General features: G+C 37.6%; 1 protein-coding gene across 1 annotated transcript in view; it reads right to left on the bottom strand.

Moving 5' to 3' along the window:
- Window positions 1-6,463: 6,463 nt before the first annotated feature.
- Window positions 6,464-16,079, bottom strand: part of LOC110029936 (beta-(1,2)-xylosyltransferase-like) — a 15,922-nt gene continuing 6,306 nt past the window's right edge. Inside the window, exon 3 of the mRNA XM_020732433.1 lies at window positions 6,464-7,300. Within this exon, the coding sequence (XP_020588092.1) occupies window positions 6,578-7,300 (723 nt within the window). The 3' untranslated portion in view covers window positions 6,464-6,577. The remainder of the gene's footprint in view (window positions 7,301-16,079) is intronic.

Raw genomic sequence — 16,079 nt, 5'->3', positions numbered from 1 at the left:
ATGTATGTGTGATCTACGGTGAGGATGTATTTCAGTGGCCTCACTTAAAATTTTTTTTTTTTTTTAATAAAATTTGATTGCATCTTCATCGTAGATCGCCGTGATCTACCGCGTAGATCGGACACCGCATGCATCTTTGCATGCGGTGTCCATATGCAATAATTTTTCCAGTATAAATGACCCGAAGACAAGTTCTACCAAGGCACATGTTAATAATTTTAAATATATTAACTTTATCATACATATTTGAGATCCCGAGTAAGAGGATTTAAATTTTATTTTATTAAAGTTTATAAAAATAAAAATTTTTACCTACAAAAAGTTATATAAATAAGAATGTCATGTAATTTCTTAAGTCTTAATGTGTTGAAAACGTTATGTATAATCTTGTTACTATCATACTATTAAGTATTTTTTTTTTCAAAATATATCAGTAATTAATCATTGATTCAAGCATCTCACATACGATTATATAGGCGTTTATTTATAATCTTCTGGGAAAAGAAAACCCATTCAATAGTTGTTATAGCAATTGATAATATACATCAATGAAAATTATCTTCTTTTTTTTTTTTTTTTTTTTTTTTTTTTTTTTTTTTTGTCTGTAACAATTTTATCCAAGTTCTCAGTTCTATTTCAATTTAAAATAAGAATCATTGAATTTCATGTAGTGGGTAAAATTACATGAGACCAGGAGGAACGTTTTATTTTGTACATGTTTTTGTTAATTATTGATCCTGGATTGAATTCTTAAATCAGTATAATGTCATTTGATAGTTTTTCTTTTTTTTTTTTCTTCAAATTGAATTTGCATTTAACATCTGTTGTTGCAGTAAAAGTTAAGCCAATCATTATAAAATAAATTCAACTTCAGAAAAGCTAAGAAATGATGGTTGTGATATGTGTGTGCGCGACGCCGCACACGTGTATTTTATACAAAATAGTTTTCAAAATTTTTAAGAAACATAACACAAATCTATTTTTAACATTTCATCAAACATTATTTATTATATATTAATCAATTCGTGTTAAATTCCTAATACTGCAATTTTTTTCTTTATTTAAGAAAATACTTATTTTTATTACATAAATCAAACTACGATAATAATTGTTAGTCTAATTTTATATGTTTAATTATTTTAGGTCATTTTCATATAGGGTTTATCGGCTATGAAGATGATAGAGATGATGATCCAGATCATGAATCAAATCATCCATGAATATTGATAAAGTTGCTCCAGATCCTTTTAAAGGTAGGAAAGCACATCTCTTTATATGCCCAATAGATTATCCTCCACCATTATTGGACCACATAGAGAGATAAAAATATTAAATCATAGAACAAGCAATACAAAGTATGTTTGTGACATCACAATGAAAAGATGGTGACATGTGTGTCAAACGGCTCATAAATAGATATACATCTGCTCTTTAAGGATAGCCTTCTCCTCGGTGGTTAGTTGATCTCAGAAGATTTTTCTTGAGAGACAGTATAGGAGTTGATAGAACTAGCGTGTGATATTTGCGTCGGATATTTTCGATGCAACTTTTAGCTTTGGATTTGGGGCTGCTAAGCGACGAAAAATAATTTATGATATTTGTATTGGAATTAATGTTTGATTTACGGTGGACAATTCGTCGGTATAAGTGTTCCGCAAACGGTGAAACTTTTTTTGGATTTTCTACGAATTTTGCGTCAACATCACGTTGAAAAAACGTCGCAAATACTTTACTTCTTAGCGTCGAAAAAAGTTTATGCAAATCCGATGCACGCTCAACTAAATTTTATTTCTCTCTTATTGTCTCCTCCTTTCGCTCGTCTCCCCCTATGCACGAAAGCCTCGCGCGTGACTCCTTTTCTCCCCTTCCTTCTCCCCTTTCCTTCTTCCTCACGGGTTCACTGAAATCCATCGCCTTCCCGAAGGAACCTTGACAATACAGTCGCCATTAGAGCTAGTCGGGATGGTAACGTAGGCATGTCTTACAGAGACCACCAAAACTCCAGTAGTTCTCATCTTTCTGCTCCACTCCAACTAGAATACATTGAGGAAAGTATGTATCCTACTTTAACTATGTATATAACTAATTTAGGGTAAGTCAGGGATTGGTTTTAAGTTGAAGTTTTTTTTTTTTAATTATTACTTTAGTTATGGATGTTCTTACTGGACATTTACAAGAGAATGTACCTTGGTGTATGTTTTTTGTTGATGATATCATTCTTGTGGATACACTAGAGAGAGCTTGGGAAATCCGCAATTGCCATCGCTCTCAACCCGATCTTCCACGCTCATACCAAGAACATAGAAATCAACTATCACTTTCTACGAGATCAAATTTTCTCCCGTGAAATTCAGATCTCTCATATTTGCTCCCAAGAACAAGTGGGAGAGATTTTCACTAAAAGTCACACTTCCACTCAGTTTATTCGACTTTGGAGCAATCTCACAATCTGCCCACCAAATTGTAAGTTTAAGGGGGCATAATAGGTCCATTTCATTTCCCCTGCCACGGGACACCACTCCACTTCCGTTGTAACAACCTGCATGACAGAAGCCGGGTCTCCACAGCTCTCCACTTTCACTAATACCAATAATAAATCCCCATTCCAACCTCTCAAATGCAATCACCAACATACATGCATGACAAACACACATCACATCTAATAAACAATCACCAAAATCTATCCCATGCATATTCATCTGATATGCACTTTTTCACAAATGATATAAATGTTACAACTCCAATACAAGTTAGACCAACATATATCGTCATGTTTGATTCCTTAACTTAGTTTTTCCATGCCAAAACTCTTATATCCTGCAAAAAATCTCAACCGGACAGCCACAACCCTTCTACTGTCCACCCCTTATCACCGTGGAGTCTGAACTCCACCAACCCAAATCTAACCCAACACCCACACCATGTAAATCCCAACCCACCAATCCACCACAACTTGTCAGAACATCAACAACCCTCCACTCACCCACCCATTTTAGCTTCATCTACATCAAATCTCAACCCAGAAATAAAAAGGTTTACTCACTCTCAACAACTGAAATTGAAACAAATTTTTTACCTTAACCATAATATCAAACATTCCACAACAGACCCAATCTGCTAATCTACTATAGCAAAAGATCTAAATTGGTGATCTGCATGTCAAAAGAATTTCAGGCACTTCTCTCACAAACGAACTTGGGTTTTGGTTCCTCCTTTCCCCTATCAAAACCATCATGGACAACAAAAGAGCAAACAACACAAAGAGCAATTTCGACAGCATAGTTGCATGGTACAAAGAACGCCTAGTAGCTAAAGGCTACAAGTAACACCAAGGCTTACATAAAGGTTAAGCCCCATTTCTAAAAAGCCCACAATTCAAACCCTCTTGGTAATAGAAACCATTCGCAACTGGTTAATAACATAGCTCAATGTTTCCAGCGCATTCCTTCAGGGCAAACTCAATGAAAGATTGTATATCTCCTGACCTGAAGGCTTGGACTCGAATAATCTTCATGTCAATGATAAACCACATCCTCCTCAGAGCATCAACAACTTGGATTCAACTTCAGTGCAGAAGATCCCTCCCTAATGACATACAACCATCCTTAAATTGAAATATACGAACTCATCCGTTTGGACACATTCTCCTGACCAGCAATGAACATGCATCCATGGCCACTCTTGTTCACAAACAACAGACATTTCAAAATAAACATCTTGAATCCATCATCACATTCCTCGACATTCAAATTCCCTCTCAAGCTAGAATGGCGTCTTATAAACCCATCCAAAACCACGCCTCCACCAAAAACCTGCAAGAATACAACAATCAACTATTTTGTCACCTCATTGGTTCCTTCAATACCTTAGCATCACTCATCTGAATATTGCATACATTGTAAACAAACTTTGTCAACATCTTCATCACCTTCTCAATCTCCACTTCACTTAACTCAAACACCTTATCTGATATATCAAAAGTACTATCACAATAGACCTACAAATACATCATGATGACCTCACATTCTATTCCGACTCTAAATGGTCTGGAGATCAAACTGACCACAAGTACATTACAAGTCACTATGCATTGCTAAGTCATACCTTAACATTATGGTATGTCAAAAAACAACAAACTACAGTAACATGCTCATCTACCGAAGCCGAGTACGATACCATCACTACAACAACCACTTACTTTATATGGTTTCATCAACTTCTTCAAGAATTCTGTGTTAACCTCCCCTCTTTACACCCCTCTTTTGTGACAATATATCGTCCCTCCAACTGGCCAGCAATCTCTCATTCCACACATGAACCAAACTTATAGAGGTAGACTGTCACTTTATTAGTGACTGCATAAAAAACAACATCTCCATAAAAGATCAAACTTCTAATATCTCACAAGGGCCCAACTCAATACAAGGTTCCTCCTACTTCGCACCAAGTTAATGCTTACCAACTCAACCGTCATGTTGTAAGTGAATGTTAACGGAGACACCATGCCAGAAAAATTGTTGCCACTAGAAATCCCTCATTGTATTAGTTATCATCCAGCTGTCCAAATCTAATAGACTTGATCTACATCACATAACTTTTGATATAGTTATAACAAACTATGTATTCATCAAACTTGATGTATACCTTACAATGTATTTGAAGAGAACAATGCATATATGATTTATAATAATACAACAACATCAACAAATCTTTATCCTACTAAGTGGGGTTGGCTATATAAATATATTTTCTCCATTGTGTCCTATTGAGTGTCATATTTCTCAATTTCTAATTCTACTACTTGTATAGGTATCTCACACCGCAATCAACTATGATAGTGAACAATTGATAGCATAATTATTTTCTTGATCATTGTGGCAAATATCAAAATCCAAATTATTATAATTGTCATTAATTGCATAAGAGGTACAAAGATAGCAATTTTAATATATTATGATTATAATTATTACTACTACAACTATTATTATTATTAGCTCACTCTGCAATCATAGAAAAGAAATTTTAAGTCACGCAGATTAAGGCTTTGCACCATTGGATTTGTGTCTCCATGACCCACTGATTTCAATGTGTTTTCCTATAGGATCATCTGCTCTTAATTATTTTTTCTATTTTTTTTATTTATTCCTACTGAATATCTATATATAACTCACCTCTTGTACAAAGAATAATTTATAGAATTCTTATGAGTTTTCTCTATTGTTTAATTTTCTACAATAATTATAATCATTATTATCAATAAACACCTAAGAAAGTCATTATAAGAGAAATTATTCATAGAGAGCCAATTCAACAGATTTTTAACATGTCCCTCTCCATAATACATTAGGGTAACATAACTCACTATGTCCCTATTTATGCTTCTTCATCAAAGACCATTAGGATCAAAGAGCAAAATCTCTCTCCGGCCATCGCATTGTACCTTACCCCCTCCCTGGAACTAAATATAAAATCAATGTTAGGATCATAACATAAATTCTCTCTCGCTCCCCTCCAAAATTGCAGAACACAACCAGCTTGCACCTGCCAATAATATTTTAAGCGTAAACTCTATTCCTAATAGTTGATTCAGGTACTAAGCAGCAGGTTCAAATCTTGTAGTAATACAATATGACAAAGGTCCTATCATCTTGAGTCAACAATACATAGAATAACAAACCAGTAGCCATCTAATGCACAGCTTATAGAGACAAATAAAAAAATTCTAGAGAATAAACTTTTGCACTGATTTCATGAATTTAACCACATATCTGCAACAAAAAGCAGAACTTTTCAGTAAACCTGCTAACATAAAACACATAATCTTTACATAAATACGTAAATGGCTACTGTTATCCTTCGCATAAAGCCATTTAAAATCAATCGATTCAATTCATCACCAGGACAGCCAGGTACAATCTACCAATTCATCTAAACATTAGATGAAATCGATGACCGACTGCTACATAAAATATAAAACAAGGTAAATAAGTTCCACACAGGAAATCTCATTTCTCAAAATTTTAAATAAACTCTCGTAGACAGAAAGGCAGCACCACCAGAACTTGCCTTCTGAAGTCATGATCTTATTTCATCCTAATAATGGCATTACCTCTTGAACACAATGCTTAGACCATAATCACTTCCCGGAGTCATAAATTTAGATGGGATTCAGAAAGGGATTCTAGAATTAATCCCATTTCTGCATACAAAGGTAAACACCCTGTTATAATCTCAGAAAACTTTTCAGTCTCTTAGTGAGATAAAAACAAAGGGGTATTTACATACATACCACCCAATTCCTATGTATTTATAAATCTAACGCCTAAATTTTATTTTTCACATTTATACCATCCAAATCTTTCATATCACATCAACAATACCAGTATTTTAAATTTAAGAAATCAAATAAACCTTTTTCATGCATAGGTGAGGTGGCATACATGTAAAATTTGAAGTTTAGGTGTTAGATATGTAAATACATAGGAATTAAGTAGTATGTATGTAAATTTTCAAAAAACAAAAGGCTAGCAGCTAATGTGAGATTTGGTGTGACTGAAGTTTCAAACCATAGCTCTTCTTAGCATCCAAGGCTCCTCACTATGCTACTAAGCTCATCAATGACCATTTCAGGTCTGACATATGATCCAGCAAGGTTAATTGCATGATATTCTAGTCCTTTCCACTGAGAAATTAATGAAAAATGTGGACGCTGATATTGGCCGCTGATTATTTCAAGAGAAATTGTTTTTGATCTTGCTGAGACAAAGTGTGTAAGACCAGCTCCATGAGCCCCTATAACAACTGAAGCCTCATAAATGGCGCGGATTTGCTCTCGCATCGACATATGAGCAAAGATTCCATTAACAACATGCAAATTGCATTTAGTGTGGTTGGCTGCCCAATTCTGTATTGCAGTAAAAACCTCAGGCTCATTAGTCAACCGAGACTCCAATTTTCCACTATGACGAGGGTGAGCTAAGTAATCTTCACGACGGACAAAGAGGATATTATGGACTGTGGATGGCCTCTTTAGTGAGTTTTCATCAGCTGGAAGACCAAAAGCTGCACGGATCATCTCCCCAAATTCAGATAATCTGGCTGTTTTCTGGTTCTCGGGGTTTGCTCTGAGATAGTTTGCTGTTGTCCCTTGGCAAGTAAATGATTCAGATAAACCTTTGAACATTGCTGTCTCATACCCCAAAGGAGAAAGTATCACATGCCGAAAACACACGCTGCCTGAAAAATGTTTGGCGTATCTGACGCTAGTAAAGAGTGCTTCCCAAGTTTCCTCCAAAGTTGTCTGGTGATTTATTATGCAAAAAAGAGGGGAAAGAAAGGATGAAAAAATTAATTCGAGAATCTTAGCGAGGCGGTCTGTTAAAGGTGTTTTGTGATCTGATAAATTAGTTTAAAAGCAAGGTACAAAAACAAATAGAAAAAAAAAGTGATGGACAAGGCTGAAGAAAAAAAATAGTCGATTTAAAGGTTAGATGGGTTGCCCGTAATTATACGCATTTGCCTGGTCGGGGTGGGAAGGAGAGGATCAATTTTGCGTGATTCAAAGTTGTTTAAACATAATTTAGGATCATAAGCTTAAAAAAAATTTAACATAACACATAAACATGGCATACCAAATTGCATTATTATTATTGTGGTTTAGGAAAAAAAAAATCGTAGGAAAATAACCAAAACATAACTTCATATATTAGACAATGCTAAAAGCTTCGAACCTTGGATTTGATAAAGAAAACTAGTTAAATATCCAAGATGGTCAAGTTAAGCATATTACATACAAAAATTTAAAGTTAATAAAATGACGCAGGCGCTTCGATCCAGCGGGACAGAGCACCTGTGAAGCTTCGCAGAACAGCAGGGTGGGACGGGAACACGATCCCGAGCGAAGGAGAAGGAAGCAGATCGCGAACCCTCGCAATCCAGGGCTGATTCGCGTATCTTCGACACCAGTCTTCTTCTGGAATCTGGATACTTCTTAATTCCCACTCTCCATCCTTTTGTGTAGAAGTAAGGGGCTAGAAATAGTTATCCCCTTTGTGTAGGAGACAATTCTAATCTCTTGTGCAGAGTCTATTCCTATTTATTAGGGATGTATCTGATGACAGGTGATGTTTCGGCTGTATCCTGCTCCGAGGTGGTGTTGTAAGCTTCTAATCTCCTTCGCTTCTTCTTACCGATCCCTTTTCCTACCTCTCCCCTAGCTATCTATCACCCCCATAAGCCTCCACCACTCTGCCGCCACTCCTATTTCCCCCATAACCATGTTGTCCTACCTACCTAAAACCAACCAAACACTACACAAATTACCCAAACAACCACCCGACCTTTCCCATCTTGCCCTACCACCCCGTCGACACTACCACCGCCCTCAGTCATCTTCCTACATCCTTAACAGGGGGATTCACCTATTATTGTATTTTCTTTCTATTTGAGTTGGGTTGTAATCCTATTCTATATTAATAAAAGTTTGTTTTTGTTTCATTATTCTTTCTACTAGTTCCGGTATCATTTGATATCAGAGCTAGCTCAACCCTAGTCATATCATAGGGTCTCCTAACATCCGCCCCTACCTAAGCCACATCCACCAATTCTTTTCCTACCGATTCTCAACCCTAGTCATGCCACTGCAAAAACGTACACTTGACTCGACCCGAGAAGAAATTCAACGAGAAATTCGTCGTCTACAATGGAGACTAACAGAGCTGGATGACGAAAACCAAGAAAAATTACCTTCAATCGTGACCGAGAAAGTCAAAGAGAAGATAGGGACAAGGAGATGCATCCATTCCACAGGGAAGATCACAATGACGAGGAATATCGACCACGTCATTTTGGTATCCAATATCAAAAGACGCCAAGAGAAGAGGCCTCTAATGGAGGTCTGTAGGACTTTGGCATCAAGATAGACCTCCAGAAGTTTGAGGGAGGCATGGAACCCGATGAGTTTACCGACTTGCTGCAATCAGCCGAATGAATCTTCGAGTATAAAGACGTACCAGAGAACAAGTGAGTCAAGCTAGCTGCAATTAAACTAAAGAAGAATTCCTCCTTATGGTTGGAAAATCTACAAAGGCTGAGGAAGAGAGAAGGAAATGAGAAAAATAACTAAGCGGGAGAAGATGAAGAAGGCAATGTAGAAAAAACACCTCCCACCACAGTATTGCCAAGACATGTTTCTAAAACTACACAACTTGCAGCAACGAGATCTATCAATTGAGGAGTTCAAGGCCTAGTTCTACCACCTGCAGCTAAAGTACGAACTGACAAAGCCAGAAGAGCACACGATCGTTAGATATCTCGGGAGTTTAAAGTCCGTAATTAGCAATGTGGTACAACAACAACCAGACTGGACGTTGGGGGATGTTTAGACACTAGCCTTGAAGGTAAAAAGGCAGTAAAAGCAAAACAGGCAACAATCGTACGTCAGACCACCACCTTCAGCCAAACAGTCACCTGCAACTTCTACAGCCGACAAGGGTGCATCAGAAGGAAATAACAAAATTGGACAAGGAACTGATTGAGCAGATCAAAGCTGAAGTAGCAAGAGAAAGACAGTTCCTCCAATACATTGCTAGCCAGAAAGTGTTTTCGGTGTCACAGCTATGGTTACATAGTCGCCAGCTGCCCAACAAGTCGAGTCGTCACACTCACAAATCAAGGCATCGTCGAGGAAGTCGATAAGGAATCATAGGAGAGTCCAGAAGAAGAGTTTCAGCTCTATGGAGACGAAGGAGAAGTACTAGTTGTTCGGTGAATACTGCAGTTCGAGCCTGAGCGGGTCCAACCTTGGCTAAGGCATAGCATTTTTCGCACCAAGTGCGTCGTCAAATGGAAGCTCTACAACCTAATCATCGACAGTGGGAGCTGTGAGAACATGGAGTCCATGCTATGATAAAAAAGTTAGGATTGGACACATAGAAGCATCCCCAGACATATTCTCTTACCCAGCCGGCGAAGGGCAATGAGACACGTGTGAATCAGCAGTGCTTAGTTGACTTCTCCATCAGAGACTAGCTCGACAAAGAGGTGTGGTTCTACGTGATTCCTATGGATGTCTGTCACATTCTGTTAGGTAGGACTTGATAATTTGATCGTAAGAGTCAACACAACAAGTTCAAAAACAATTATCCTTTCAAGAAGGATGGGAAGCATATAGTTTTACAACCTGCTAAGAATGCAAAAGGAGGGAGCGATACAGAGACGTCATTAGCTCATCGTACCACTTTCCTGCAGTCAGTTAGAAATGCCTATAAAACTAGCATTAATCCTCCTGGAAGGAAACAAGGAAGAAAGAGAGGTACCAACACTACTACAACTATTGATACAGGACTTTCAGAATGTTATGATCGTTAACTTACCAAAGTGATTACCGCTACTAAAAAGACATTCAACACACCATCGACCTTATACCAGGATCTGTATTGTCAACATAACCAGCCTACAGATTAAGACCTGCGGAGTATGAAGATCGACAACTTACCAAAGTGAATACCGCCACTAAAGAGGACTAATCAGAGAAAGCACAACCCAAATGAAGTCCCGACCCGATGGTGCCCAAAAAGGATGGTTCTTGGCAAATGTGCATCTACAACCGAGCCATCAACAAGATTACCATCAAGTATCGATTTCTCATACCCCGCTTGGATGATCTCTTAGACCAGTTACATGGAGCCACTATCTTCTCCAAGATTGACTTGCATAGCCGATATCACCAGATACGGATTAGGCCAAGATATGAGCGGAAGACCGCCTTCAAGACGCAGGATGAACTATATGAGTGGATTGTTATGCCTTTTGGTTTGTCGAACGCACCTAGCACCTTCATGAGATTAATGAACCAAGTATTCCGACCTCACACTGAAAAGTTTGTCGTTGTCTAATTTGATGACATTCTAGTATACAACCAATCAAAGGAGGATCACTTGCATCACTTAAATGCAGTATTCGAGGTACTGCAAGCGACTATACGCCCATCCAATGAAATGTCACTTCATGCATACCAATTATGCTTTCTGAGTTACATCATCTAGTGCATACATTCAAATGGATCTCGTAAAGATAGAGACCATTATCAACAGGGAGGTACCACAACCATTCACTGAGCTGAGGCCATTATCAGCTGGGACATACCACAATCATTCTCCGAGTTGGGGCAATTTAAAGAGATGGCATCCTTCTATCAAAAATTTATTAGAAACTTCAGCACTATCTCCTTCTATCTTTACGAAATTCATCTGAGTGTCTACACTGGACGATGTAACCCAGAAAGCTAGGAGGTACCACAATTATTCACTATGCTGAGGTCATTATCAACTGGGACGTACCAAAATCATTCACCGAGTTGGGGCAAATTTAAGAGATGACAACCTTCTATCAAAGATTTATCAGAAACTTCAGCACTATCTCCCTTTATCTTTACGAAATCCATCTGAGTGTCTGCACTGGACGATGTAACCAAGAAAGCTGGGAGGTACCACAATTATTCACTGAGCTTTGAGGTCATAAAGGATCTATATGAAACGGACAAAGATTTCAAAAACATAAGGAAACAATGTCAGGAGGAACCAACAGGGAAATATTACGGTATAGAAGGATACATGTTCCATCAGAGTCAGTTGTGCATTCCCCAGTATTCATTAAGGGAGGCCATTGTCCAAGAAGGCCGCAGCGAAGGACAAGCAGGTAATTTCGGTAGAAACAAAACCCTCGCCCTCATAAACTGACAAGAGATGTAGAACGACACGTCCAACAATGCAGGATTTGTCATTTGGCAAATAAAAGTGCTCAGAATGTCAGATTATACACAACACTTCCAATACCAGAGGCACCCAAAAGAACAAAGACTCCTTAATGGTTGTAGTAGACAGATTCTCTAAGATAACCCACTTCAGAGAGATTGTAAGGTGGCATGGAATTCCTAAGACCATCAGCTCCGATAGAGACATCAAATTTCTGAACCACTTCTAGAGGACACTGTACGGAAGCTTCATACCAAACTACAATTCAGCTTGGCAGCTCATCTATAGACAGACGGACAGACAGAGGAAGTAAATCAGAGCCTCAACAATCTCTTGATATGTTTCATGGGAAAAAACATAAGACAATGCAATCTTATCCTAGCTCAAGCCTAGTTCTCCTATAAACGATCCATCAATAAGACTACTACCCGAACTCCCTTCGAGATTGTGTACGGAAACAATCCACTCACGCCACTGGAGTTGGTGTCAGTCCTACCATCTTCACAAACCAGCAAGGATGTCATAAAATGAGTTCACGACATTCAAAAGCTCCATAAAGAAGTTGGCAAGAGGATTGCTAAGCAGAACAACAAATATTAGGCACGGGCAAATAAATCTAGGAAGAAAGTAACATTTCAGGAAGGCGACCTCCTATGGGTTCGGTTATAGTAGGAAAGATTTCTCGTAGGATCATTCGAGAAGCTTAAGTCAAGAGCAGATGGACCTTCAGAGTAATTCAAAAGCTGAACGATAACGCTTACCATATCAACTTGCCAACTTGACGTCATACTTTGAAGAACCTAGAGCTTCAACAAAAGAGGTCGAAACTTCTCCAACCCCAAAAAACTGACATAGGCGCTAAATGCGCCCCAAAGCTTTGGGGCACTTCAATCCCGGGAAACAGAGGACTCGTGAAGCTTTGCGGAACAACGGGGCGGGACGGGATTGTGATCCCGCATGAAGGAGAAGGAAGCGGATATCAAAACCTCACGATCCAGGGGTTGATTTGCGTATCGTCCACACCCGTCTTCTTTTGGAAGAGCTTTTCTTCTGGATACTTCTTACATTCCCACCATCCATCATTTTGTGTACAAGTAGGATGGTATAAATAGCTGACCCCTGTGTGTAGGAGGCAGTTATAATAGAGTTGTCTTCTAATCTCTTATCTGGAGTCTCTTCACTCTTGTTAGGGTTGTATCGAAGACAGGTGGTGCTCAAGCTGTATCCCACTCTGAAGTGGTTTTGTAAACTTCCAATCTCCTTCGCTTCTTTTCACTGAACCCTTTTCCTACCTCTCCCATAGGTGCCTACCACCCCCATATAGGCCTCCACCACTCTACTGCCACTCTTACTTCCCCCACAACCTTGCGGTCCTACCTACCTACAACCAACCAAACACCACCACAACTTAACCAAACAACCACCCGGCCTTTCCCATCTCGACCTACCACCCCGCCGACGCCACCACCGCCTTCGGTCATCTCCCTACATCCCTAGCAAGGGGATTCACCTATTATTTGAGTTGGGTTGTATTCTTATTTATATATTAATAAAAATTTATTTTTTTTTCATTGTTTTTCCTACTAGTTTATGTATCATAAAATGAACCACAAATTGCAATACAACTTTTGAACAAAGCAGAATTCATAAACTTAACCCCATACAATTAGGGTAAGTCTAATGATGATTATGATTAATTCAAAAAAAAGTTTGTGTTGATCCTACTGCGCGTAGTTTGGTAATACTTCAATCGGTAATAAATAGCAAATAAACACAATATTTTAGAAAAAAAATCACAATATTTACCGTGTAAGAGTTTAGACAAAAAATAAAAAAAGAACTATCAATAAGACCAAAATTCACTAATGCTATAATCAATGGTCTTGAACATATTATATGAACTCCCACAACTGATTATGACATGTTTTTCTGTATAATCTAAAGCTATATGAAATAAGTGAAGAAAAAAAACATTACAAACACCACCAAAGTAGGAGAATATCCAGTCAACAAAAAGCTCACTCTCCACCCACAAACTTTTACTTTCAGGCACATGCATGCACTCGAACATTCTTGACCAATTTTAAATTTGCTCATATGGTAGTGAAAAACATTTTGTGATACTTTGAGATATGTAGTGCATCAACAGTGTAAACTAGTCCAACTTTTCTAGACTCACAGACTAACTGGCTATATAAAAATAAAGCCACAACAAAAATGTCATGTTTCTCTCAATCTTCCCTAAGCTTGATTTTGAACTTTTCTTGTTGCTCTAGTAAGGGAAATTGTCCTGATCATTGAAGGTATAGCTTAAGCATATTAACTAAACCATTCTTTTTTGTATATAAATATCACAACCCGAGTTCGAAATGCAGGCAACACAGGACCTGACAGAGTAGTATCAAAGTCGTGTTTTGTATTCAATATTCCTAATTCTCTTAGAAGTAGGTTGTGGGATATAATATCTTAGGTTACTTTCATAATGACTATCATTATATTTTATATTATTAATGTAATTATCTAGTTATTAGTATATTTCAATTTTGTGTAATTTTTAATTATATAGGATAGTTCCAAAGACAAGAAGTTTCATCGTCACGCACACAACTGAAGACCCAAGAGCCACTGTAGAGGCTATACCAATCCTTAGAAATTGTTGTCGTGTTCATCCCGCTTAATCTATCAAGATTACTGAAACACCCACCCTCAATATGAAACTCTAGTGAACATGGTGACACAGAATATCACCCAAGCATTACAGGCAAATATTGCAACACAAATTACGCAAACAGTGCAGACTATCTAACAACCATTGCAAATAACATCACAAATGACCCAGCATGTACAATTAGTTGCCAACATTGAAAATCAAGCAAATCAATCGGTTCAAAGTTCATTAACATTTCAAAAAATATATAAAATCATGGACGCATATATTAATGCTACAATTAAAATCTTGTAGGTGGTGATGGCTAATGTGGTTATGATGGATCAAATGATGGATTAATCCCTAAAAACACACGCTCCTATCTCCAAAGGCGTGATTAGCCCTATCAAGTTAGGCACTTGATTCCATGATTTCAAGAAAAGACTTCGAAGCATAAGGTGCCTCGAAGGACAAGGCTAAATTCTGGCTGCACCAAAGGGCCGACAGATGGTGGGAGAGTTACCGCCACAAGACTTGAGAATCGGGTGTGTTGATCCGTTAAGCAAACTTCAAGAGGCTAGAGTTAAAGTTGTGCTTCCCTATGGTGAACCGCACTGTGCTGATGAATGAATTCATATACTAGAGCAAAGGACAAAGATCATTTGGGAATACAAGAGCCAGTCTATCAAGATTGTTAGGTTTGTTCTTTCTACTGGCCAATGAGAGGATCAAAAGATTTATCATTTTATTTTCGTCCTACAAGAAGATAACTCAGATTTTTTCATCCCCTATCAAATGTACCACTTATAGGGAGCCAGTAGGCCAAGTTATTCATGAAATAGTGACCAAAGCCTATGAAAATAGCGGGTTGGAAAGTGGAAGAATACAAACACACAAATAAATGGGAATTTCTAGAAGAAGCAACATCAGATTCAGCATTTACAGAAATCAAAGAGCAAGTCTAGCTGTATTTATTGCAGAAAATGGCATTCAGTAACATGCAACCTGATTATTGACAAATACTTCAATTGCTATAGTGTTAATCATAAGATCGATGATTGCCCATTTAAGAATTAAGATCAACCGCATCTTATAGTTGACCAAGAGAATAATTTCAAGTATCAACACAAAAATAAGTGGCAGAAGCCTAATGAAGGCCCATAACAAAAGCATCACAAGAAAAGATAAATAAATAGAATTATTTTCTACCCCAACAACAGATGGCACAATTTCATACACATCAAAAACATTCTCATGCATTGCAATACTAGGTTTATATACCATTCAATTATTATAGTGTCGATCATATTATTTATATACAAACTCTCATTTTAAGAATAGAAGGAAATTTTATATACTTCTTCAACACATGTCATGTTGTCGGGGTTTACTGTCTTTCAAGCCTGATGTGACAATAAAAATGCTATAAAAACACCTCAAAGCAACTTAACACTTTCATCATAAAAAAAAAAAAAATCCTTCAAGTTATGGCTGACTGTTTCAGTTTTAAAATCAAACAAAAGTATTGTATCTAAATTTTCGTAATCAGCTTTCTTCATCGATATGCATTATGTTCAAGTTCAATAGGTTTGGCGACATCAAAATATGCAAACTAATATTAGGTAATAAAAGTGAAAAGCACCAAAGAACTTCTTTCAATATATATATATATATATATA

This window comes from Phalaenopsis equestris, unplaced genomic scaffold, assembly GCF_001263595.1.
Source record: "Phalaenopsis equestris unplaced genomic scaffold, ASM126359v1 Scaffold000610, whole genome shotgun sequence".
NCBI classification, from domain to species: Eukaryota; Viridiplantae; Streptophyta; class Magnoliopsida; order Asparagales; family Orchidaceae; genus Phalaenopsis; species Phalaenopsis equestris.
The sequence above is the reverse complement of the archived record's forward strand: the minus strand, read 5'-3'. Positions and strand labels throughout refer to the sequence as shown.